This window comes from Anabrus simplex, chromosome 3, assembly GCF_040414725.1.
Source record: "Anabrus simplex isolate iqAnaSimp1 chromosome 3, ASM4041472v1, whole genome shotgun sequence".
Taxonomy (NCBI): Eukaryota; Metazoa; Arthropoda; class Insecta; order Orthoptera; family Tettigoniidae; genus Anabrus; species Anabrus simplex.
Window position 1 is genome coordinate 454135710 of NC_090267.1, and position 27683 is coordinate 454163392.

The 27683-nt window shown below is 38.6% G+C and overlaps 1 protein-coding gene across 1 annotated transcript in view; it reads left to right on the plus strand.

The window, feature by feature from the left end:
* Positions 1-27683, plus strand: part of LOC136866856 (sperm-specific sodium:proton exchanger) — a 268108-nt gene that overhangs the window by 225412 nt on the left and 15013 nt on the right. Inside the window, exons 18-20 of the mRNA XM_067143951.2 lie at positions 2718-2858; positions 20931-21128; positions 22847-23044. Coding sequence (XP_067000052.2) covers positions 2718-2858; positions 20931-21128; positions 22847-23044 — 537 coding nt within the window. The remainder of the gene's footprint in view (positions 1-2717; positions 2859-20930; positions 21129-22846; positions 23045-27683) is intronic.

Genomic DNA, 27683 nt, shown 5'->3' on the forward strand with positions numbered 1-27683 from the left:
TAGGTGGTAAGAACGGTAGGGGTAGACCAAGGTATGAATATGACAAGCAGATTAGAGCAGATGTAGGATGCAATAGTTACGTAGAAATGAAAAGCTTAGCACAGGATAGGGTGGCATGGAGAGCTGCATCAGACCAGTCTATGGACTGATGACTCAAACACAACACTCTGAGATAAAACATCCCTTTTCCTTCCAGTGGGTCTCAGCTATTCTGTAAATGTCAATGTTTTTTCTCAGTAACTCTTTCTCCAAGATGTGCATTTTCCCCATTTGTAGAAGGCCTCTGACGTTCCATGTTCCAATATGGATCTTCCTTCCGGCTTGAGTTTTCATTTGGAACTAGGAGCTCATTCCATATATGTTACTAGGTTATCCTTACCATCATGGCCAGTCACCCATTTCACACTACATGGCCCGGACCCAGTACAGCACCAGATGTTAACCGCAGTGCATGACTATCTCAGTCCTTTGCTCTTAACTTCCATGATGTGTACATTACGTAAAATGATAAAAAGTTGGTTTTCCATTGTCTTCCTGATCCACAAATGAACTTCTTTCATCTGCCTTTAGGGGCAGTTTCTCACTCCAAGGACAAGAGTGTGCCCTTCTTTATCTTAAGGATGACGTTAGAAGCTTATTCTGGCTTCTACTCAGTTTTTATTAGGCCGATCTTGACATGGGAACAGAACAGAAGCCGATTGCAGCCACTGCTAACCTGTATAGAAAAAAATGTGTAACCTCCATAATATTTCACCATGTAAATAAAAATAAAAATCAAAATTAAAACTACACATAACTGGTTACTACACTGAAAAACAGAACTATATAAATTATTCATCAGCCGTGCGGTTAGGAGCGCGCAGCTGTGAGCTTGCATCCAGGAGATAGTGGGTTCGAATCTCACTGTTGGCAGCCCTGAAAATGGTTTTCTGTGGTTTCGCATTTTCACACCATGCAAATGCTGGGGCTGTACCTTAAATAAGGCCGTGGCCGCTTCCTTTCAACTCCTAGCCCTTTTCTATCCCATCGTTGCCATAAGACCTATCTGTGTCGCCATAAGACCTATCTATGTCGGTGCGATGTAAAGCCACTAGCAAAAAAAAAAAAAAAAAATTAAAAATTATTCATCAAAGTATAGCAGTTATTAAAAATAATTCTTGTATATCATTTCATAACCAGCATCATAGCAACAACGTTAAACATCGTGTTATCTTAAAGGTTGTTTAGGCTTGAGTATTGATTGTCCTTATAAAACACATGCATTACTTTATTAAACTGTACTAAATGTTATTTTCTTTCTTCTCTCTCATGTGCAACTTCGTAGCATAATGATTAGCACTATTAGCTGCCATCTTCGGGGAGCCCAGATTCAATTCCCGATATTGCCAGAGATTTAATAATGGCAGGAGTCTGACTCATTCGCTGAATGGTCAGCATTGAGGCCTTCAGTTCAGAGGGTCCTGGGTTCGATTCCTGACCGGGTCGGGGATTTTAATCACATCTGATTAATTCTTCTGCCTCGGGGACTGGTATTTGTGTTTGTCCGAACACTCTCTTCATATTCAGATAATGCACTACACTACCAACCACCACAGAAGCATGCAATAGTGATCACATCCCCTGCAGATAGGGTTGGTGTTGGAAGGGCATGCGGACATAAACAGGGCCATATCCATATGTGTGGCACAGTTCACACCCGCGACCCCACAGATGCCGGAAAAGCTGTAAAAGAAGAAGAAGATGATTTAAGAATAGCAGGAGGGCTGGTATGTGGTTAGAATGGTACATGCAGCTCACCTCCATTGTGGGGTCTGTCTGAAAACAGCCATACTACCTCAGGATAAGGACACGAGTTTATCTGACTCTATGGCTAAATGGTTAGCATGCTGGTCTGTGGTCCAGGGGATCCTGTGTTTGATTCCCAGCCAGGTTGAGAATAATTTTAACCTTCATTGGTTAATTCCTAACCACACCCGGGTGACTGGAGTGGGACATTGATGATGATGATGATTGGTTAATTCCTGTGGCTCAGAGGCTCTCTCTCTCTCTCTCTCTCTCTCTCTCTGTCTCTCTGTCTCTCTCTCTCTCTGTCTCTCTCTCTCTCTCTCTCTCTCTCTCTCTATCTCTCTCTCTCTCACACACATATCATAATTCATAACAGGTAGAGATCCATCCTCAAAGATGCTCAGGTCACTTATACGACATCAACTCGAAAGATCTGGACCAAGCCACACACTACCTTTTTTAAAAATCTATCTCATGTACATTTTCTTATATAATATTCAAGATGTTGGTGTAGCAACCAAAGAGCCCCATCTGAGACTGACTTTGCTTTCAACTTTCCTATCCAACCTTCCTCTTGTGTTGTTCTCTTCTAACTCCTGCGATATCCTTGCTATTTACCCTGACTACGATATCACTCAATGTTTCATAAAACTTATGTTCTTTATCCTCACCTATTCTCTCACATGGTAAATACACTGAGGTGATTCTCTCCTTTAATATTATACAGTATTGCTAAAATTTCAGATATCATTGTGGTTTCTGCTGAAGATTTGAAGTATAGTTTATCTACAACTTTTCTACCATATTTAGCATTTTTCCAAGTTACTTATTTGGCATATTCTCCAAAGACTACTATGGTTAATTATTCCCCATATTCTTTTGACATACTGCATTGTAGACATGCTTTAAAATTGTCTTAATTTGTCATGTAGGCATATGAAATAACAATGGACGTTATCCAGGAAGCTATGAAGATATCTTATGATTCAAGCCTAGGCTTAAGAACACGCATGTGGAAGGCTATTGCAATTAGAATAGCCAATGTTATTCTAATGAGTGTACCAGCCTATCAGGTAAGTCTGAGAGAACATGTTTGCAGTTTTCTTCAAATTTTGTGAAATTTGTCCTGATATACTTTAATCCTTTCACTCCGGCATAGCGAGTAAGGAAGCGTGACCATCTGGATGTGAGCAGCGGGTGGCTCACCAAGCCTGCTGTACAGGATACTTGTCTCGCTCCACTTTCCTGTCTGCAGCTGGCTCGTAATTTTAAGAGAAGACATGCAGAGTTTGAAAGTATTTTGTTTTATTTTTAATGCATATTTAGTCAAATGCTTATGATCATATTTATAACACTTTTTGTTCAGTCAGAATTCTCATCCTCCTTTTAGATTCGTGGCTTTGGACATGGCATTGTCAGAGTAAAAGCTTATTTTGTTTGTAATTGTAAATTTTATCTTTAGTTTCTTTTACTTCAATTTTATTAATTGCATGAACATTAACTTTAAATTACAATTTGCTTACCTACTTTAATTTGCATACATCATTTAACAATTATTTTAGAAGTTCTGGCAGAGTTTAAAACTTTTTTTGTTTTTTAATGTAAATGTGATTTTCAATTACCTTTATTTCATTGTTGTTAATTACGTATCATAATTTAACATAAACATTAATTTCAAATTACAAATTGTTTACCTACATTAATTTGCATGTCATAAGTTACCAATATTTTTTAGAAGTTCTTCTGCATGTGATAAGTTTAGAAGCAGGGAAAGGTGCATGTTACATTGCAGTCCTTACAACACATTTTTGTCTGCTTCCTCTTCTGCACTTTGCAGACAATACAAGTTCTGTATGTACTCCACTCGTCAGGAAGATGAGATCCTGCTGTCAGACTCGAGGGAAGATGAGGCCTTTCAAAATTTCAGTGTGATTGAAAGTGAAGTCGATAAGCACTAGTACTTGAGCACACAGGAGCAACGAGGTGCAAAGTGAGTAGACGTAGCATGGCGGACACATTCCTTTCGTCTTTGAACTGGTTACTCCTGTCATCTGTTGACCATACCCATAAGTATAGACTCCCAAGACAGCCACGAGAGACCTCCAAGGGCGAACTTCCCCAGCAGTCTATTGTAGTGAAACGGAAAACAGTCGAAAGACACGTGGCTTCTGCAGCAGTCGACCAGCTATGAAGTACGGCGCCACCACGACTGCTACAGCAGTCCACCGGGTATGCGGCACAGCTTCCTCCCAAATGCAACAGCAGTTGACTGGAGTGAAAAGGTTAAACTTACAAAGGTTTGCAAGTGACATGAAAAGATATGCCTCATTAAAAAAGAAATGTTTAACTTGAGGTAATTAATGATATCTTTGAAAGAACAAAATCTAGTCTACTGAAGAGAAATAAAGTACAGAGTGGTTAGCTCACCCATGGACCGGAACAGCGTATTCATGCAAAGCAGAAGCTGCTGGAGTTATCTGGAGCAAGGAAGCATGTTGAAGCTCATCCATGAGGTTTGCAGTCCTGCAAATATATTCCTTTCAGTTACTCACTTGGTTGTGTAACAGGTGCCTTAAGAGAGAGCGAGAGAGAGAGAGCTTGTTTGTGTGTGAAAATGAGAGGTTCATGCTTAAACAAAGAGTTTTTAAATATGACAAGTTTGCAAAAACCAACTTGTGTAGAGGAGTGTGTAGACAATTTCACATGAAATTCCCCGTTGTTCCAATTTCAAGGTAGAGAAACTCTTACTGTCGTGGAAAAAATTATAGACACAAGTTAATACGTTAATAAAAAATTAATCCTTTGTCACGCATAGAAACAAGCTTTACCAACATTTAGCTTATTTTATTCTATGTTTAATTATGTGGAAGAGAAATTTTTAACCTACCCAGTTAAAATTTTAAAGTAGGTTGAACAGAAAAAGTGCTGATATTTTTCCATTTCCAACAGAGTGCTCATTTTGAAAATTCATAACTTTAAAAGTATTAATCTGATCATTACCAAACTTTAATATTTCTTAAAGTAACTTATTGTTAATCTGTATGCAAAGTTTTTATTCCATCTGATATTTGTGAAAAAGGTTGTTGTAAATTTTTAGAAACAAAATTTTCTCATTACTGGCTGATCATAGCCATAAAAAGTTCAGCTTGTTATGAAGCTCATGAGAATGACAGGCTAAAAACTGATTTTTGCCTGCATGCAATTGTTGATTTTAACGGTATATTGATTTCTATTTAATTGGGTGGTTGGTGAGAAGAAATCAGCCTACCAGCCCGTGAGAATAATGCTCTTGGCCCTGGAAACCCTAGCAATGTTGCTGGGTTGAACATCAATTGGGCGTTCCCTGCTGTTCAATAAGTGTATGTTTGTTGTTTTGTCAACTGTTTAAAACCCTTATTGGACTTGCGCTCAATATATCAACGATAGAATTACGTAGTATATCTCGTATTTCACCTTAGTTCTGGATTATGAGAAGGACCTCTTTGTTTTGTTAGTGATTAATAGATCAGTGCACTTTGCAGAATTATTTGGAAACTTACTTTCCATAGATGTGGAGAAGAAGTCATTGTTTTTTCAAAATGTCTCATTTCTACATGAACAACGAGAATTGCAGGCAAAATAAAAGATACTGTGAGAATCTTCACTGCTTGGTTCTGAAAAGAATGTAAAGGTTGCATGTTTGTCCTTCATCATTGGCTTTTCCAGGGCAGGAAATGTTTGAGCCCCTACAGTGTGTGCCAAAAAATCCTTTACTATTTGTCAGACTCCTTAGCTGAACAGTGAGCGTATTGGTTTTCGGATACAAGGGTCCTGGTTCGATTATTGGCCAGGTCATTGAAATTTATCTTCACTCAGGGCTAGGTGATAGGGTTTATTTGAAGTGTGTCCTCTCTTCAAGATATCAATACTAATAGTGGAATGTGTTCAGCTTGTGAAACATTTTGTATTTAACATTCTGGGTGATGGGGGAAAATACAATTCTTTGTCATCTAGCAAGTTGTTCCCTTATTCCACTTTCTCAACCCACAACACAACACAACACAACACAACACAACACAACACAACACAACACAACACAACACAACACAACACAACACAACACAACACAACACAACACAACACAACACAACACAACACAACACATTCATTGTGAAGTAGCTCTACATGACTCAAAACCGATACAGAGCAGTATATATGGCAAATAGGCCAACTGGACAGCACCGCTCGGCAGATACGCTGTTTTCTTCTCTTAAACCACTCAATTAAATAAAAATCAATACAAAATCAACAATTGCATACAGACAAAAAGCAGTTTTAATTTTAGCCTGACATTCTCATGAGCTTCAAGTCTCCGTGGCTCAGGCGGCAGCGCATCGGCCTCTCACCACTGTGTTCCGTGGTTCAAATCCCGGTCACTCCATGTGAGATTTATGCTGACAAAAGCAGAGGCGAGACAGGTTTTTCTCCAGGTACTCTGGTTTTCCCTGTCATCTTTCATTCCAGCAACACTCTCCACTATCATTTCAGTTCATCTGTCAGTCATTAATCATTGCCCCAGAGGAGTGCGACAGGCTTCAGCAGCCGGCACAATTCCTATCCTCACCACAAGATGGAGGCTTCATTCATTCCATCACTGATCCGGTCACTGACTGGAAAACAGGTTGTAGATTTTCATTTTCATTCTCATGAGCTTCATAACAAGCCAAATATTTTACGGCTATGATCACCCAGTAACAAGACAATCTTGTTTCACAAAATTTACAACAACCCTTTTCACAAATATCAATCAACAATAAGTTACTTTAAGATGTATTAAAGTTTGGCATCGATCAAATCAATACTTTTAAAGTTATGAATTTTCAAAGTGAGCACTCTGTTGGAAATGAACAAAAATACCGGCACTTTTTTTGTTCAACCTGCGTTAAAATTTTAACTGGATATGATAAAAATTTCTACTTCACTTAATTAAACATAGAATAAAATAAGCTAAATTTTGGTGTAGCTTGTTTCTATGTGAAACAAAGGGTAAACGTTTTATTAACATACTAACCTGGGTGTCTATACTTTTTTCCATGACAGTAGGCTTCTTTTTAATAAACTATGAACAATGAGACCACTAAATGCTAGTTCCTAAGCCAAAACAAAGAGTTCTGATGGAGGGAAGTATTGATTAAATCGATGCATCGTTTGCATGCTCTCCAAATAAATCTCTACGAATGTGTTGAACAGGAAGTTGGTGTTTGAAATGCCTCAGTCCATATAGCTCCAACCTTAAACTGAAAACTTATAGAGTGACTTGGTTTCATTTGCATGGCCACATAGCTTCACTGAACAATTGATACTGGAGAAAAAAGAATCCCCCAGTTAATTCATGTTTCATCACATGATGAAAAAGTAGGAGAAAAATTCATGAAGTTTCATCACATGATGAAAAAGTAGGCTCATGGTTTGCTGTAACTGCAATGTCAATAACAGAACCCATATTTTTTTAATGATATGGTAAATGGACACAGATGCTTTACCAGGGGCATAGGCAGTAGAGGATTACTAGGGCTTAAAACCCCCTCCCCCCATGAAATGTTTAAAAAAATTAAAAAACTAGCAATAAACTAAATAAACATTCACAGACATAACTGTAAAACCAACATATCTGTAATTCACTTATATCAGTTCCCTTGTAATGACAAGTCATGAATGCATCTTCATTTTCTACCATAATGTTTTAACTATTCCCCCCCCTCCGCCTCTCTTCTTCCATCAGCCAATCCTGGCTATGCTACTGTACCTTACAAACATACACATACCGGTACCATTTTAAAAATTTTTTATTGTTGTCAGATTATGAGAGAAACAGCCAAGTTCTGCTACACCCCATACTGCTGATGATTCCTTGTCATAAGTTACAATTTTCATGATGATCCATATTGACAAGCAGTTTGTGGTAAGAATGAAGGTGCTTGACGTGACGGTTGGTATGGGTTGGTCTGTGTCGTATTTTTAGGTAAATTATGTACGCTCAGAATATGATCTCGCCATGCACCAGAATGGGGAATGGTAAGACAATACACCAAGAAAAACACCAGGCACAAACTAGGATACTGATCCAACTGACGCAGTACCAATCAACGTACGCGATGGCGTAGCAAAAGGGATGAAACAACTCTCCAAAAAAAAATATAAGTCCGTCCGTGCACAAGTTCTCAGGTAGGTTTTAATTTTCAAGGTGAAAGGTTTTCAGCAGAGCGCATAATGGAAGCATTTTCACTGAGTCCATATATTCAGAGGAACCGAGGTAGGTACAAAATTTTGAGGGCAAGGAAAGGCGTACGACAACAAAAAAAAAGGACAAAGGAGAAATAGTTTTTTTTTTTTATAATAAGAATATATTAGCAAAAAACACCCAGAAGAAACATTTACAAAACAAAGAAAACAACAATCATCCAAAGGTCAGTTAGTTCTGACTTCCAAAAAAGAAAAAAAAGATAGGACGACCATATTAATTTTCAGATTGTTTTTTCAAAGAGAACAGCTAGACTCGAAACCTTCAATAATAATACAACCTCTTTTACATGAGGAGTGTCCTACACAAAGAAAACAGAAATTTACTTATGAACACGAAAAAACATTAAAATTTGAAAGACATATGGGCCACTGTACAATAATACATGTAGAAGAAAAAAAAGCGCGGAAGGGATGCGGAATAGGAAGGTGGGGAAAGGGGAGGGACGTGAAAGAAAAGAGTACCAATGGCTGCCAACAGGGATTTGGAAAAATAGGATCAGTCAGTATCGATGAAATTCCAAAATAGCAAACAGAAGCTAGGTGATAGTTCAATTGACTCTATTCATGCGTTTGCTCGGGAAAACAGTTGAATTTTCAATGGTTCATATCGCAGCAATCACTTGACGTATCACAAAGTCCAACTTCGGAGTGAGATGGTAATGTAATTCCAAAGTAAGGTACCACTATCAATAGCTTCAGTTAGCTTATTATCAACATGAACTGTCATTGGTAGCTAGTAACGGCAATTTGAAAATTAAGGAAGTGCAGCATTTAAAGAAAGTTCAAAGAACAACATGGAAATGAAATAAATTAAAGTTTTCGCTCACCCGTCCAGCAGTCGTAGCTTTTTAATGGTATACAAAAGCACATTTTAAAAGAAACATTGCACACAGTCCAGCTGGTAGCAAAATAAAACCAAGTCCTCCCTCCATACAAATCGTCGTGTACATCCGAACTCGCTGCTCAAGCCCAGAGCAGGCCATTTTATATTCAGGTAGAAGCGTCCAGAAGGGACGAGAGCATACAGTACCCAACGCGCAGCGAAGCGGTAGGGGAAGGAAAGAGGGAGGGTAAGCAGCACGAGCAGTTGAAACTGGACGGGCGAAGAGAGCACAGGCAGGTTAGTAGCGGCATATGCAGCGTAGTAAATGTAGAATCCATAAAACAGTAGAAAAATTCGGAACACGTTATATACTCCCAGCAGCCGGAGAAATCCGAAGGATTGGGTGTAGAAGCGACGAAAGTCCATTGATGCTCCAGAGGGGCGCCGAACTCAGGAACACGAAGAGAGTGTCGTCGTCGAGGAGGCAAAAACAAAAAGCAAGAACAGGCATGAGTTACAAGTAAGAAGAGAAGAGAAAAAAAGGAGGGGCAGAGGGGAGGGGATAAAAGAGAAAGAACGATCCGGATCGGAAAAAAAAAGGGAGGAATGAGACGAGAAAAGGAGAGGGGTTACAAAAAAGGTTTACAATAAAAGTTACAATATGTATATATAAGTGGCCGTAGAAAAATTTTACAAAAAAGGTTAAGTGAATGGAAGTACAATGACAGAGGAGTATTTAATAAGATGGTGTCCCATAAAAAAAAGAAACCCATCAGGAGAAATGATCGGTGGGGGAGCCGGAGGAAGTGACAAAGTGTGTGGAGGGAGCATGAGCGGGTGAGCGAAAGAAAAAAGGAAAGATATGAACCACAGAAAAAAGGGAAAGAAAAAAGGGGGGGGGGAAACATGGGTGAACAAACGCAAGTAAAGAAAAAAACAATAGTACACTAGGAAAAAAAAATGAAATGAAGTATGAATTGTCCATCCCTGCGGCAAGCCAAGGGGTTAAGCGGAGAACTTTTTTAAGAGGGAAAAATGAGCCTTACGAATATCATTAGGATTGTCCAAGGATTGCAACAAAGCAGTAACAGGGGACGGAAAGGAAAGAATGCGAAAGGGCCCAAGCCAACGGGGAGAAAGCTTAGCAGATAAGTGTTGAGAGGAGGAACTGATGGGATGGTTTTTGAAGAGAACTAAATCCAAAGGTTTGAAGGTGGGAGAGCGAACGCGAGAATTGTAAGTTTTTTTATGGAGGTCTCTGGCTTGAAACAACTTTTTGAGAGCATCTTGCAAATGATCAGGGGTGAGAAGATGAGGTGGTGTGTTCAACAAAGAGGACAAATCCCATGTCAAAGAGAGAGGGGTGTGTAATTCACGGCCTAAAAATAATTTAGCCGGAGTATAAGAGGTTGAATTATGAACAGTAGCGTTTGATGCCAAGGCAAAATAAGGCAATTCGGCATCCCAAGTCCGGTGATCATGTGAATGAAAAATAGATAGAAGGGATTTTAGATTACGATGATAACGCTCAACGATGTTAGCTTGAGGGTGGTAGGGGGAAATATTGATTTTCTTAATCCCAAGAGAAAAACAAAAATTATAGAAGAGTTTAGAAGTGAAAACAGTAGCATTATCAGACACCAACATTTTAGGAATTCCAGTGATGGGGAAAATTTGGGTAGAAAGTAAGTTAATAATTATCTGGGAAGAAATAGTTCGTAAAGGACGAAGAACAATAAATTTAGAAAAACCATCGAGTAAGGTGAAAATATAAGAGTTAGATTTCGAAGATTTTACAAGAGGTCCTACAATATCAACATAGAATTTCTCAGCGGGGTAAATAGGGGGGGAGGCAGCATAATTACCATAGGGCTGATGATTGGGGGGCTTATGTTTCTGACACAAGTCACATAAGCGGACCCACGAATATACCTCTTTCCGCATCTGAGGCCAAAAGAACTGAGAAGCAAGACGAGCATAAGTTTTAGACATGCCAAAGTGACCCCCAACAGGGGATCCATGGAAATATTGAAAAACCATTTGTCGGAGACTGGAAGGGAGAACGAGACGAGGAGTGGCGCGCGGAGTAGGTTTGAAAATTAAAAGCTGATTGTGGAGACGAAAGGGGCCAGAATAATCAGGAGAAGAAAGATCTTGACAAAGTTGTTGACAATAAGGATCAAGTTTTTGATGATCAAGACATGATTGAAAGGAAAGGGGAAAATTGATAAGGGAAGAAATAGAGGTAACAGAGTTGATAGGAAGTTGATTAAGCTCAGAAAGATGAGATGAAGTATCATCAAAAAGCCGAGATAGCGCGTCAGCAACAGAATTATGATAGCCGGAAACGAACTTGAGAGAAAATTTGAAACGGGATAGGCGAAGCAACCATCTACCGGTACGTCCAATTTTGGGGGCATTATGTAATAACCAAGAAAGGGCCTGGTTATCAGTACTAACTAAAAATTCGCGATGGTCTAAGTACTCCGCAAAATGCTCAATGGAAAGAATGAGAGCTAAAGCCTCCCTTTCATACACAGAATATTTACGTTCAACGGGGGTAAGAAGACGACTGAAATAAGCAACAGGTAAAGTTTGATCGTTCTTCGTCTGCTGGAGAACAGCACCTATGGCAACATCGGAGGCGTCAGTGGAAAGTTCAAATTTAAAATCAAAATCAGGGATTTGCAAAAGAGGGGCCTGAGAGAGCTTAGATTTTAACGTATCAAAGGCGGTTTGTTGAAGAGAAGACCAATGAAATTTGATACCTTTACGTTTAAGGAGATTGAGGGGTTCGGAAAGTAAAGAAAAATTGGGAATATATTTGGCATAAAAACCAATCATCCCAAGAAAGGAACGTAATTGCTTAAGATTAGAAGGAGGAGGTATTTTGTGAATGGCAGAAACTCTATCAGGGTCGACAGCCACCCCCTGTGAACTTAAGATGTGACCCAAAAATTTAATAGATGTCTGGGCAATAAGCACCTTAGAAGGGTTGACAGTTAAGCCGACTGAGCGGAGGCGAGTCAATACTTCACGAACATGGAGTAAATGGGTTTCAAAATCTGAAGAATAAATAAGAATATCATCAATAAAAGGAAATAAGTATTTATATTTTATATCAGCAAACAAGGAATCCACAAACCGCTGCATAATTTGTGAGCCAAGATTTAAACCGAAAGGGACTTTTTTGAATTGATATAGTCCATTCGGGGTAATAAAAGCCGTATAGCGAGAACTAACGTCATCTAAAGGAATTTGATTATAAGCCGAATTTAAATCAAAGATGGTAAAAAACTGAGCATTTGAAAAATGTTGAAAAGCAGATTGCAATTTTGGCATGGGATAGGCATCATAGAGAATGTGAGAATTTAATTTTCTATAGTCCACTATAAAACGAGAGGATCCATCAGGTTTATCGACGATGAAAGCGGGAGAGGCATAATTAGAAGATGATGGAATAATAGTCTCAGTTTGAAGCATTTGGTCAACTAAAGCATTCAAAATTTTCATGCGAGGGGGACTCAAAAAATAAGGAGAAGAACGAACCGGGGTAGGATCAGTAAGATCAATGTGAGCAGAAAAATTTTTAACGGTGCCCAAAGTGGGGGTAATGACATCAGAAAACTCTTCAAGTAAGGACTGAACGCGGTCAGAATGAACAGAATTTATAGGTAAACATGTAGAGGGATGAGAAAGAGGGAAGTCAAAACTATGAACCAATGGAATAGACTTAGAGGAAAAATGAAAGGAGACCGTAGAGTTGACCGAATCCAATATAAGTCCAGTATGGGAAAAAAAATCAAATCCTAAAATAATAGGTGATGATAAGGTATGAACAACCAAAAAGGTAAAAGGCCAAGAAAAATCTTGCATCTTAATATTCAAAGAAATAGCACCAACGATTTCTAAAGGTTGATTGCAGGCAGAAAGACAACGTACAGTAGAGGGAGAATAGGAGAGCTGAGGACATAAAGATTGCAAAGATTGAAAAAATGGCAAACTAATAAGAGAAACAGCAGCCCCAGAATCTAACAAAGCAAGAGAGGGTAGGTTATTAACGGTGACGAGAACATGAGAGGTCGGAGGTAGGAAAGAGGTAGAACAAGGCGAAAAGGAAGAAGAGGTGAAGGGAATGGGTGAAATGACAGAGGTAGGACGAGGTGTCTGAAGAGTGTGGGAAGGCAGATTTTCCCCAATGAATACGCCGACTGCCTAGCGGTGAAGGGGGAAAGGCGTTTCCCACAGGCAGAGTGGTGCAAAACTTAGAAATATGACCCGGTCCTTTACAGCGAAAACAGACAATGGGGGAACGAACATTAGAAGGACGCAGAGCAGAAGATGATGTGGAGGAAAAGGAAGACGGAATAGGCGGTGGTGGAACGGAAGAATAATAAGAAGTATCGCTTAACGCAGACAAAGCATGAGATTGAGCCAGATTATATAATTGAAGCATAGAAGTTGGAGGGTTCAGTGCATTAAAAAGTTGTCGAAAGGAGGGAGTAGCATAAAACTGAACAATCGAAATTAATTCAGCAACATTGTGGGCAATATTTAGTACATCACTATAAGTAGTGATAGAATCTAAATAATCATGTGCGGATTCAGTCGGAAGTTGGTGACGACGAATGAACTCGGTACTGAGTTTAAAACGTATCTCATAAGGCAAAAAATAATTATGAATAGCATTACGTAACTCATACCAGGTGGAAAAATGAGACATGTTATCCTACCAAAATTTAGAAAAAAAACCCGTGGTCTTAGCGGATAACAAACCAAGCATTTGAGGAAAAGAGGCTAAATTGAGATTGAGAAATTTACGAACAGAGAAAAGCCACATAGTAAGGTTACGAGGATCAGTCGCAATTAACTGCGGAACCTGAAGTAAAGATTGTTTAATAATATGAACATTCAAGGAACTGTCAACAGCACTAAGTTGGGGAGTGGATGGAGAAGAATGGGGGCCTAGATCCGGAGCCATGTTGTGATGGTGAAAAAACGGGAAAGATTTGTGATCAGAAAACGGGTTAGTGGATGAAGGAGTCGAAGGATAAGAGAAGGAACTCGGAGGAGTAGAAATAGAAAAAGAAATCAAGTCATTGACGGGAGGGTTAGGCAAAGGAAGATTATGATAAGTAGGAGGGGGAGAAGAATTGTCGTCACCCAAAGGGAAATTATCAGAGAAGCATGCCATAATGGAAAATTTACTAAAAGAAATGGAGTAATGAGAGAAAAAGGTCTGCTACCATTTGTGGTAAGAGTTTGAATGTGTGTGTGTTAACGGGTGGTGACGGTTGGTATAGGTAGGTCTGTGTCGTATTTTTAGGTAAATTATGTACGCTCAGAATATGATCTCGCCATGCACCAGAATGGGGAATGGTAAGACAATACACCAAGAAAAACACCAGGCACAAACTAGGATACTGATCCAACTGACGCAGTACCAATCAACGTACGCGATGGCGTAGCAAAAGGGATGAAACAACTCTCCAAAAAAAAATATAAGTCCGCCCGTGCACAAGTTCTCAGGTAGGTTTTAATTTTCAAGGTGAAAGGTTTTCAGCAGAGCGCATAATGGAAGCATTTTCACTGAGTCCATATATTCAGAGGAACCGAGGTAGGTACAAAATTTTGAGGGCAAGGAAAGGCGTACGACAACAAAAAAAAAGGACAAAGGAGAAATAGTTTTTTTTTTTTATAATAAGAATATATTAGCAAAAAACACCCAGAAGAAACATTTACAAAACAAAGAAAACAACAATCATCCAAAGGTCAGTTAGTTCTGACTTCCAAAAAAGAAAAAAAAGATAGGACGACCATATTAATTTTCAGATTGTTTTTTCAAAGAGAACAGCTAGACTCGAAACCTTCAATAATAATACAACCTCTTTTACATGAGGAGTGTCCTACACAAAGAAAACAGAAATTTACTTATGAACACGAAAAAACATTAAAATTTGAAAGACATATGGGCCACTGTACAATAATACATGTAGAAGAAAAAAAAGCACGGAAGGGATGCGGAATAGGAAGGTGGGGAAAGGGGAGGGACGTGAAAGAAAAGAGTACCAATGGCTGCCAACAGGGATTTGGAAAAATAGGATCAGTCAGTATCGATGAAATTCCAAAATAGCAAACAGAAGCTAGGTGATAGTTCAATTGACTCTATTCATGCGTTTGCTCGGGAAAACAGTTGAATTTTCAATGGTTCATATCGCAGCAATCACTTGACGTATCACAAAGTCCAACTTCGGAGTGAGATGGTAATGTAATTCCAAAGTAAGGTACCGCTATCAATAGCTGCAGTTAGCTTATTATCAACATGAACTGTCATTGGTAGCTAGTAACGGCAATTTGAAAATTAAGGAAGTGCAGCATTTAAAGAAAGTTCAAAGAACAACATGGAAATGAAATAAATTAAAGTTTTCGCTCACCCGTCCAGCAGTCGTAGCTTTTCAATGGTATACAAAAGCACATTTTAAAAGAAACATTGCACACAGTCCAGCTGGTAGTAAAATAAAACCAAGTCCTCCCTCCACACAAATCGTCGTGTACATCCGAACTCGCTGCTCAAGCCCAGAGCAGGCCATTTTATATTCAGGTAGAAGCGTCCAGAAGGGACGAGAGCATACAGTACCCAACGCGCAGCGAAGCGGTAGGGGAAGGAAAGAGGGAGGGTAAGCAGCACGAGCAGTTGAAACTGGACGGGCGAAGAGAGCACAGGCAGGTTAGTAGCGGCATATGCAGCGTAGTAAATGTAGAATCCATAAAACAGTAGAAAAATTCGGAGCACGTTATAAGTTAGAGTATCAAGTTAAGCAAAGGTCAACCTATTCAATACACATTCATTGAAGATGTATTTAAACATTACAACATCTTGGTACTAATTTCAACCTACTAGAGGTCGTCTTCAGCCGTTATAACTAATATTTGATTAGTCATTGACAACAAAATAAAGGATTATGATGCCCTCATACCCCCTATCTCACCATGTATGACTTTTATTTATGGAGAAATCTAGAAAATGAAGTTTGTAGGAATAATCTTCAAACTATAGAGAAACTGCAGGGGAATATTACATAAGTAACTAGGAACATTACCAAACAAGAACTCATGAGTGTGGATAGTAATTTCATCAAAACATGTCAGGAATGTGTGACTACAAAGCATCAGGTATAGCAAGATTAGTATACAGAAATTGAATAGATTAAGCAGGAGGTTACAGATCAAAAGTCTTTGCTAGTGATATACTGTTACGGGATGTGCTGTTTCAACCCAAGGCCAAGCTAACTGCTCTGTATTTTACCACCTGTAGTTGGCTTTTCTAGTTTTCTGCTTCCTAATCAGAATGGAAAAGGAATAAACTTAGTATCATAAATTATTAACCAAATAATGATGTCATGACTGTCTGCTGTTTGGAAGTGAGTTATTTTATACCTTTAAGAAGCTTTTGGAACATTGTTTCCAGAAGATTCTGACATGTGATAATGAAGGCTGCAGGGCACCGGCAATAATGCCAGCACAGCATTGACATTATGGGTAGGGTCGGCAGCGAGCAAAACAATAGTGCCGGCGAATTGTTCCGGCTTATGATAAGGAAGATCCTAGAAGAAGCTGGAAGTTGATTAACACTGGACCAGGCATCCAGAATTATCTGAAAGTGAGACCTACTAGAAAGTTGTATGGATCTTTATAAAGACCACAACTGGCACACGTTAATCATTCTGGAGTTATTCTTGAGTGAGTCGGTCTTGAATGCATCAGTCATGAGTGAAAGTAAGCAGATACAGATGGTCGCGAGTCTGTGATGAGTCATTCATCAGGAATTGCGAGTCTGTGAGGAGTCATTCATTGGAAGTGAGTCTGTCAGTCGGCTACGCGGAGTTTAATAAGGCTCGCTTGCTGTGAACTGTTCTGGAATTACAATGTGCTGTAAGAAGCCATGTGAGAAATAGATTGTCAATGCTCTGGTGTTTGAATGTGTGTTTGTTTGTGTTACGATCGTGAGTAAATACTGTGTCAAGTGGAAAACTCAAGTACGAGTGAACTTGTGATTAACTGTAAGTAGTTGTTCGAAAAATTTAGTGGATAATAAAACATGCTACCTCTTTGTGTAATAAATTTAGTATTGAGAACCCCAAAAACCTATCATATAAATACTTCAACCAAACTTCTTGTTTATCAGCATTTGTTCTACCTAGTGGGAGGGTCCACTGTGTAGCTCCACTATCTCTATTTGATTTGGTTGTGGGCCATTTCAGGATGAAGATGTCATGGCATATACCCAGTGTATCCATGCCTGCCTCGTTGCCATGATCATTATGGCATCAGTTATGGTCTGACACCATGGTTAGCCAGTTCAAGTCCCATTGGTAGAAAAAATTGGCTTGCAGTTTGGGAGAGGTGGTGGTATACAATTTTTAATCACTAAATTGAATGCCAGAACCAAGATTCAGTTCCAAAGAAACATTTTCGCAGTGTTCATATGGAGTGAAGGCATATGACTGTTGATGGTGATTCGCCCATCGGATGGAATCGTTAAGCTTTGAGCATCATAGGTTGTTGAGAAGGCATTCCTTCGAGAAGGTGATGTCTTTGTTAATGATCGTTATCTTTTTCCTCAGATTTAAATATTTGTAAGCGTATTTGTGTGCCTGGTTGGCCGTACTATCACAGTTTTTTAAACCAGAACCAATAACTTTTTAAGTATCAAGTAGTTTATGTCTTCGTGTGCATTTCAATGTGTATATATTTTACCTAGTTTAAGTAGATTGAAACAATACCAACAACTCCAAGAACATTCTTAAAGTGCCATGTGTTTCATATCATTGTATGTGTTTTCATATTGATGTGTATATTTTCAACCAGTGCATATGTTTCCAGTAGATTGAAACAAGACCAACAGGTCTATTCCATGTTCCACAAACACACAACAGTTTAATCCAGAACCAAGAACTTTTTTTTTAAGTTCCAAGTATTGCATATCATGTGTACGTTACAGTTCTGTGTGTATGTTTCAATTAGATTACATTTTTTCAAGTAGATTGAAACAATTCCAACAAGTATGTTCAGTGTTCCACAGTCACTCAGCAGTATTTTCAAAGTGCATAATGTTTCATGTTATTGTGAGCATAATTTGTCACTATGTTTTACAACCCATGGATATGTTTTTAGGCAACCGCCATTATGTGTATAATTTTATTATGATGTCTTATGTCAACCAGTCGAGATATATGTAGGCAACCCTAACAATGGTTGTTATCAGATTCCCCTTGATTTGATATTCTACAAGAACTGATGATGACTCCAAGGGAGTTGAAACCGGTCTTCACTTAATAAATGTAATATATTTTACAATGTGTTGAATGGTAGAACATCCCTCAAACTCTATTATATAAGCTTTGAGCAGACGCCTTGGTGTTATTCAATAGGAGCAGGCTATGTGCCAACACAGGGTTCCACCCTCTCCCTATCTTATTATCATCATCATCATCAATTCACACCCAGTGCAAGTCACCCTGGGGGTCCGACTCGTTGGCTGAATGGTCAGCATACTGGCCTTTGGTTCAGAGGGTCTCGGGTTCGATTCCTGGCCGGGTCAGGGATTTTAACCTTCATTGGTTAATTCCAGTAGCTCAGGGGCTGGGTGTTTGTGCTGTCCCCAACATCCCTGGAACTCATACACCACCCATAACACTATCCTCCACCACAATAACACGCAGTTACCTACATATGGCAGATGCCGCCCACCCTCATCGGAGGGTCTGCCAAGGGCTGCACTCGGCTAGAAATAGCCACACAAAATTAAAAAGTCACCCTGGGGCACCAGGCAAGCCAAACATGTCCTCGAATACTCCAGGCACTAAAAGCCATATGATAAATTAAATTGCTTAAGTTGATCCTTGAACCTCCTTCCAGTGAATTCCACTATGTAGCTGATCATTGCAATTATATTTGTTTTGCTCCATTGCACTTGCTCAGACCATCATAGATGACATTCATGCATTTTCTCTAAGATTGGTGCAACTCTAGATTATATCTTATACCTACATTGAAACCATAATCCATAATCCAACCTAGTAATGCTGGATGATCACCTGAGCTCTTTGTCTCCATAATGCTTATTTGACGTCCTGCCTCTTTTGTGGTTAGTCAACATTCTGTACTGTAGAGTGTGACAGGCTGGACAACGGTGTGATAAATCTTTAATGTAAGATGGTCTTGCATCCGATAATCACAGGTGATGCCTGTCATTGTCCACCACCTTATCTAACCTGCACTAATCCTTGCATTCACTTCTTTGATAATTTGGCTATCATTGGCAACCCCCCCAAGCCATAGGAATTAACTGATGAAAGTTAAAATCCCTGACCCTACTGGAAATCGAACCTGAGATCCCTTGGGCCAAAGGGCAGCCATGGAGCTGGACACTGAATAATTACATTATTTAGCTTAATACATTTTTATGAGTCACACCATGTTTACTGAAATTTCACCTGGCTTACACATTAAAAATTAATTAAAGGTTTTCAGAAAAAATTCCTAGGCTTTTAATACTCCACATTAATTCAATGATATTTTAAATGCTTAATGAAATCTACTACAGCTGTTGTGTTCCTTACTGTTGACATACTGACTCTAGTTCATAGATTTGTGTGATTTACCAGTAATATTTATTCACATACTGCACCGTACATAATACATTCATGTACATGGCGTGTGACCTCCGGAGAGACCTTGTGTAGGTCGTTTGAGATGATGCTGTATAGGCGACTTGTGCGTCTGTGAAGATGGCGCCCCTACGTAAGATGAATTCTAATGCTGAAGACAGCACAAACACCCTCCCCACAAGCCATAGGAATTAACTAATGAAAGTTAAAGTCCCTGACCTGACTGGGAATTGAACCTGAGATCCTTTGGGCCAAAGGGCAGCCATGGAGCCAGACAATTTATATAATAAAAACATTGTACATTACTGTCCGACTCGTTGGCTGAATGGTCAGCATACTGGCCTTCGGTTCAGAGGGTCCCGGGTTCGATTCCCGGCCGGGTCGGGGATTTTAACCTTCATTGGTTAATTCCAGTGGCCCGGGGGGATGGGTGTTTGTGCTGTCCCCAACATTTCTGCAACTCACACACCACACATAACACTATCCTCCACCACAATAACACGCAGCTACCTACACATGGTAGATGCCGCCCACCCTCATCGGAGGGTCTGCCTTACAAGGGCTGCACTCGGCTAGAAATAGCCACACGAAATTATTATTATTATTGTACATCACTAGCTGGAGAATAAAAATGGAAAAAGAAAAGACAGCTAAGGATGAGAGAAAACAAATATTTCAGAAATTACCTCAGTGGTGGAGTCCTTTAGTTATTGTCTTTTTATTCTCAAATTGGCATGTTCAATCTTGGCTGAGATCGCTGGCATTTGAAGGTGTTTAAATGTGATAATTCTGCATCATTGGTTTTGGAATGTCAAAGAATTCCTGTGGGATGAATTTCTGACTCCCTGATCTCTCTTAAAATCTACATCAATTGCAGGAACCGTAAATGAACTACATTCTTCTTCTTCTTTGTCATTTGGGCCTACTGAGGATCACGGGGCTTGTATCTTCTCATCACTTGGGCCTTCTGTTTTCCCCTATTCCAGTATTCCTTCATTTTTTGGCTGTGAGCCAGCTTTCTTACCTCTGTCCACATAGATCTGCTGGTTTCTGTGTTCTTCCTACTTGTAAGTGATGTTGGAAAAATTCCCCGCTGGATGGCGTGCCGAAACTGTGGGTGGTCACATAGGGACTTGACCAAAGAGATTATTATTGTTATTATTATTACAAAATATTTCAGCACTACACTTCATTAGTATAAAAAGATATTGGATTTTCTGATAAAGATTTTATGTTGGAATATTTGTTTTTGTGTATCCTGGGAAATGTATATGTATTCATTACATTTTTGCCAAGCTAAGTCACTTTTTGTTTGTTTTGCTTGGTTTCAGCATGACTGCACTTAGAAAATCTTATACTTAATGTTTCAGTCTTGGTCTCAAGAAAAAATTAAATATCACTTGGAAAGAGCATTTGTACCAACATTAACTGGCTTCTCTGTGTTTGTGGTAAATGACTTAATGGAAGATGTATTATTAATAGAAGGTCAGGCAATGGATGCAAATTCAAGATTTATTTTCTTTGCACCAACATATATACCACGAACAGTGCAGAAGATCTTCTTTCCTGTGAGTATAATTTGTTATTATGTCATTGATCTACATTTATACATTAATATGCAGCTTTTTAATTCTTAATGATAGTAGATTCGAACCCCACTGTCGGCAGCCCTGAAAATGGTTTTTCGTGGTTTCCCATTTTCACACCAGGCAAATGCTGGAGCTGTACCTTAAGTAAGGCCACGGCTGCTTCCTTCCCATTCCTAGGTCTTTCCTATTCCATCGTCGCCATAAGACCTTTCTGTGTCGGTGCGACGTAAAACAAATAGCAAAATAAAAAACAAAAAATATTCTTAATGGTATTAGTTCCTGCTTGTCCTACAGGTCTTCTCTTTCTGTGACATCACTGTAACAAATGCAAATTATAGTTCAGTCCATCAACCATTAATTAATTAGCAGCATGGTGTCAGCAGGGACGTTGAAGCTGGGTCTATGAAAAGAAACAAACAAATAAAGTGCCCACCAACTTACAAGTGATCTCCTCCTCCTCCTCCCAGAGTAGTTACGAAACATTTCCACGAAATTTTGACCTGCTCAGTGAGGGGCAGCAGGTTTATTTAGCTTGCAAAAGTGGCACAGGATGAGTCGTGAATGGGTTGCTGACCTTCCTGTATGCCATGTGTCCATCCACTATTGCCATCACACCATCCCTGTACATCCTTAGAAAACCCATCAACTTCACTGAATGGATAATCAGATTAAAAACAATAAAACCCATCTCATTATAGTAAGTATTGAAAATCCTCTCCCTCAGCCTATAGACAAAGGCTGTAGCATGTGGTGATATTCTGGTTCACTAATAATAATAATAATAATAATAATAATAATAATAATAATAATAATAATAATAATAATACCAGGTGAGTTGGCCGTACGGTTAGGGACGCACAGCTGTGAGCTTGCATATGGGAGATAGTGGGTTCAAACTCCACTGTCGGCAGCCCTGAAGATGGTTCACACCAGGTAAATGCTGGGGCTGTACCTTAATTAAGGCCACGGCTGCTTCCTTCCCACTCCTAGGCCTTTCCTATCCCATCATCGCCATAAGACCTATCTGTGTTGGTGCAACATAAAGCAAATTGTAAAATAAGATATAATAATGATAGTATGGTCTCATCTACCATGTGCTGACATTTTAATTTGATGCTTTAGATTGAAGCACATGAACATGCAAACTACATTTTTAAATCCTGTGAAACATTTATTTCATTCTTCCTTGCTAATGAAATTACAAAAGTGGCACTGCAATGTACACAACCTGTAAGGCTCTAAATACTGAGTCTTAACCTCTGATAATCTTCAACTCCCCTCTATCCAGGCTTAAACCTGGTCACAATTGCTGGTCAGACTCACAGTTTGTTGCAATATTTTTGCACCAGTAACTCTTTTGTACTTACTAAAATGGCTGAAGTAACCTGTGTATGAGAATAACTGTCTCTCGCATATTATATTAAAATGGCTGAAGTAACCTGTGTCTCGCATATTAAACTTACATTGGCCAGATCTGATGACACTTCAGCCAAAATTTATTCATCTTCAAAGCTAATGGTGTGCAAAAAATTTCTCTCCCTTTGTTCACGTGAAGAACACATTGTGTCAGGTACCTTCCATTTCATCTGTTTTCAATTTCACTGTTATTGTCATATCAGAATCTAATAAACCTTGAAATATGGCTGAAGTTCCCTCAATTTATGTACTGTAATTCAGGCTAACTTCTTTGCTTCCAGAAATGCAGCATGATGAATGTAGAGACACCAATTGAAACTAAGCTTCTTATAATCCCAGCAAAGGATGTGGATGAATATGATATAATGGAAACTGCTGAATTTGCTGAAATGATTTCAACAGCATCTTCCAGATGTCTACAACATACTATACAGAGTAGGACTTCTGGAGCTCGTTCACAACCATCACGGAAAATGAAAGTGAGTACCAGTGTATCCTTCTGTTTGAAATGTGTATGAATAAAGATACAGGATTCCCCACACCCCCAATGTTTTTCTTGCTTGCAGATATTTAGTGGATTTGGCATAACAAACTTCAACATATCCAATACAGTAGTCACCTCATGTTTTACTACTCAAAATAGTTGCCTGATATTAAATGAGGATTTTAGAGTAATCTACATGGGAATCTTTATGTAGAATGAAAAATATATGACGAATGCTTATGGTATTTGTTTTATCTTTCTTCGAAAACAGGGGTTTCCAGTAAGGGCTCGAGGACCACATTGGAAACCTTAGTCGTGATCATGGGCTGCCCTTTAATAATAGGCCAATTTTTATAAAATTCTGTAAATAGAAGTACCAGTATGAAGTTTCATGTATAGTTCAATTGTAATGAAGGTTTAATAATTTTAATTGCTTAAAACACTATTTTACAATTATTGCATACAAGAGTGAAATTAAAAATGAACACTCTTATACCCAGGACAATTGAATTTGGAAGGAGAGCACCCAACAATGTCAGTTCATTTGAATTAATATTTGACGAATGACAAAAAGGCAAACAAAAATACCTAAAGACAAACTGAAATTAATAATGTAGTTAAAACAAGCTTAAAGTAGGACAATATAGGGAAGTAGTATGAAGGGCATAGCCTAAAATCCCAGCAATATACTTCTAGGAGAACTTCCCTGAACATTTCTTCAACTGTGCAGCACTGTGTACCAGCCAGTACTACTAATGACAGAAGAATGAAGATTTGAAACCGCTTCCTACACCAATGAAAAAAAAAAAAAAAAAAAAGTATTTTTTGTTATTCATTGCATGCTACATTGCATAAAATGTCCACAGTGAGGTTGGCATGGAGTTCAGGATTTGGTATGGGTCCCATAGCCAGTTTTATAATGGTTAAGACTTAGCACTGGCATTTGTGAGGGCTCATTTTCTGCTGAAGTTTGGATTTAACATTTTTTAAATCAAAAATAATTATTCAGACCAAGTGAATACTTAAAAAAGGAGATAATATTAAAGAATGAATTAGTTGTGACTTGGGTGTATAAAGGCTATAAAAATTTGTATATATATGTTTGAACGAGCTGTGAAATATTTTTCTTGGTAAATTTTCCTCATATTTCTTTAAATATTTGTTTGTTAAAGCCCTCGGGGGCCTCAAATTATGGCTTTGCGGGCCGCCGTATGGAAGCCCCTGTTCTAAAAGATATTGTACAGCACATGCAATGGTGTAGTGGTAAAAATTTAGTACCAGGGTGCTCTCTGCAAGAAAGTAGTAGTAGTAGTAGTAGTAGTAGTAGTAGTAGTAGTAGTAGTAGTAGTAGTAGTAGTAGTAGTAGTAGTAGTAGTAGTAGTAGTAGTAGTAGTAGTAGTAGTAGTAGTAGTAGTAGTAGTAGTAGTAGTAGTAGTAGTAGTAGTAGTAGTAGTAGTAGTAGTAGTAGTAGTAGTAGTAGTAGTAGTAGTAGTAGTAGTAGTAGTAGTAGTAGTAGTAGTAGTAGTAGTAGTAGTAGTAGTAGTAGTAGTAGTAGTAGTAGTAGTAGTAGTAGTTGTTGTTGTTGTTGTTGTTTTCACTCACCCAATCAAGAGAGTTTTGCAAATTTTTCTCTCCTACACCTCTTCTTCCCCAGAATGCCAAGTGTGGTTGTCATCAGCTGAATGGTAATGCAGAAACCATGAAGTAACATAAGGTTGTGGATTCTCAGGTGGTTCACTGAGTTTTATAAATATTGCCTAAGAAACATTCTTCATCAATAGGGTTGTTGACTCCATGTCTAAATGGTTAGCGTGCTGGCCTTTGGTCACAGGGGCCCCGGGTTCGATTCCCGGCAGGGTCAGGAATTTTAACCATAATTGGTTAATTCCCCTGGCATGGGGACTGGGTGTATGTGCTGTCTTCATCATAATTTCATTCTCATCACGATGCGCAGGTTGCCTACGAGTGTCAAAACAAAAAGACTTGCACCAAGCCTCTCCGGAGGCCACATGCTGTTATTATTATTATTATTATTATTATTATTATTATTAATCAAGATAATGCAGAAATTTTAGCTAGATACTTTGAGAACTTACTTAACAGTGAGGAACCTTCAGAATATCTGCAATATGACACACATCCAAAAAATAGGATACCTTTAGAAAAGGTTACACCGCCCGTTTATAATGAAGTACGAGCAGCAATTGATTCCCTTAAAAATTATAAAGCACAGGGAGAGAACCAAATCGTCGCAGAGGTATGGAAGAATGCTAATGACCAAACCGTTCAGAATCTACATAAACATCTTATAGATATTTGGAATACTGCTACAATGCCTGAAGAGTGGAATATGGCAATAATTCAACCATTGCATAAAAAGGGCGATAGATCTGATCCAAATAATTATCGGGGAGTATCATTATTGGATATTACATATAAGATTTTATCTAAGATTATCTATAACAGAATACAGGGACATCTTGACTGTGAACTAGGGGAATATCAAGGTGGATTTCATCCAGGAAGAAGCTGCCCTGACCAAATCGTCAGTTTAAAATGGATTGTAAAACATCACAGATCTAGAAACAAAAATTTAGTTATTACGTTTGTTGATTTTCAAAAGGCGTGTGATAGTATACATCGTGAATCACTGTTGAATGTCCTTCAGGAATTTGGTCTACATTCCAAACTTATTAGCCTGATTGGTATGACTCTTAAGAATACTCAATCTAAAGTTAGATTCAGAAATGAGTTATCTAAATCATTTGCAATTACAACAGGCCTCCGCCAGGGAGATGGACTTTCGCCATTATTGTTCAATTGTGTATTGGAAAAGGTCATGCGAGAGTGGACTAAGGTATGTCCTCCAAAAGTCAAAATTGGAAAAAATATCAAACTAAATTGCTTGGCATTCGCGGATGATCTTGCGATACTGGCAAATGGTTTCGAAGAGGCTAAAGTTCAATTGGAAGAACTTGCAAATGTAGCGAAAAAAGTTGGATTACAAATTTCGTATGATAAAACAAAAATAATACCTACTTTCAGAACTTTAAATTCAGAGCTATTATTAAATAATAATAAACGAATTGAAATTGTAAGTACATTTAAATATTTGGGTGAAAATCTCACTTGGAATTGCAATGAAAAACCATCAATAGAGAGCAGAATATATAAACTGAAGCAGGCACAACGGATAACTTAGCCTACATACAAAAAGAAATGTCTTTCGATTAATGCTAAATTTAGGCATTATAACTCTGTTATTAAACCAGAAGCAACTTATGCTTGTGAAACATTATTTAAACTCGATACTAGATCAACAACAGAACGCTTACAACGAGTTGATTGAAGGATACTCAGGACGATCATAAACAAGAAACATCAGGTGGATGGACAGTGGAGATTGTTGCCGAATGAGGTTATCTATCGGGAAAGTGAGTCCATCACAGACACGATGAGAAAAAGAAGAATTGCCTTTTTTTGTCATATATTTCGACTAAGTGATAACAGAGTTTTAAAACAATTATTTGTTTACTTTTGGAATAGTAAATCAAAAAACAATTGGTTTAAAGAAGTCCAAAGTGATTTGGAGGAGTTGAATATTACCATACAAACCATAGAAAACAGAGGCGAGAAAAGTATTTTGAAGAATAAATGCATCAGGCTTCCTCTGACCACTGTACAGAGGAAACAATATGTTATAACGGATGCGGAGAGGGCAGCCAGGTCAACCAGACTGAAGACTTTTTGGGAGAAGAAAAGGAAGACAAATTTGTTCTAGTCTGATTTAAGTGCTCCAATGTGGGCGTAAACTCTGTAAATAAATAAATAATAATAATAATAATTATTATTATTATTATTATTATTATTATTATTATTAATCTAAGTTTATGTATAATTATGTTCATAGTACTAAATCCACATTCTCATTCAGCTGTGCTACATGGTATTATGGTATTGACTTACACTAACTGCTCTCCTTAAAGGAATCAGTGTACTTCAGGCGCGGCTCCATAATACGATCTGCAGAGCTGCAGAACCACCACAATGAAAGATATACAGGAATATATAGCGATTAGCGATCCCATCCTTCATATTGAGTGTTTATATCGAGGCAAAGATCGATACCCATACAGCTGCTGGTGATCTGGCAACCCTGTTTAGAACTGTGAACGAAAGAACATTAGGAGAGCACACTTAACTACAGCCTTTTTCCGATAGGTGGCGAAGGGTCGCCCATAAGGTTCTGTATGAACTGCACGCTTTGCAGTACGTCTGACCTATTCCCGTGACCATAGAGTTAGTAAACAATACACCAGACAGCGCCACCGTCCGTGAGAGAATCGCTGTAGCGAACGAGCATGTTATAATCTCAGCTGTTTGGGAAAAACTCCCTCCATTGTACTCATCAGTGTAAACGGAGAACTTATAAAACTGTGTGGATATTCATATGGTTTAAAATTCTTACATGTCAACATTCTCAGATACTACAGTATAGTTGTGATGCTTCTGTTCAGTAGTAAGAAATCCCAAATAGCTTAAATACAGGATAAGCACGTGATAAAAGAGGATGGTTGTGATTAAGTAACACAATTCAATTTACTGTCCATGTTAAGGCTTCAAACAACGTACCT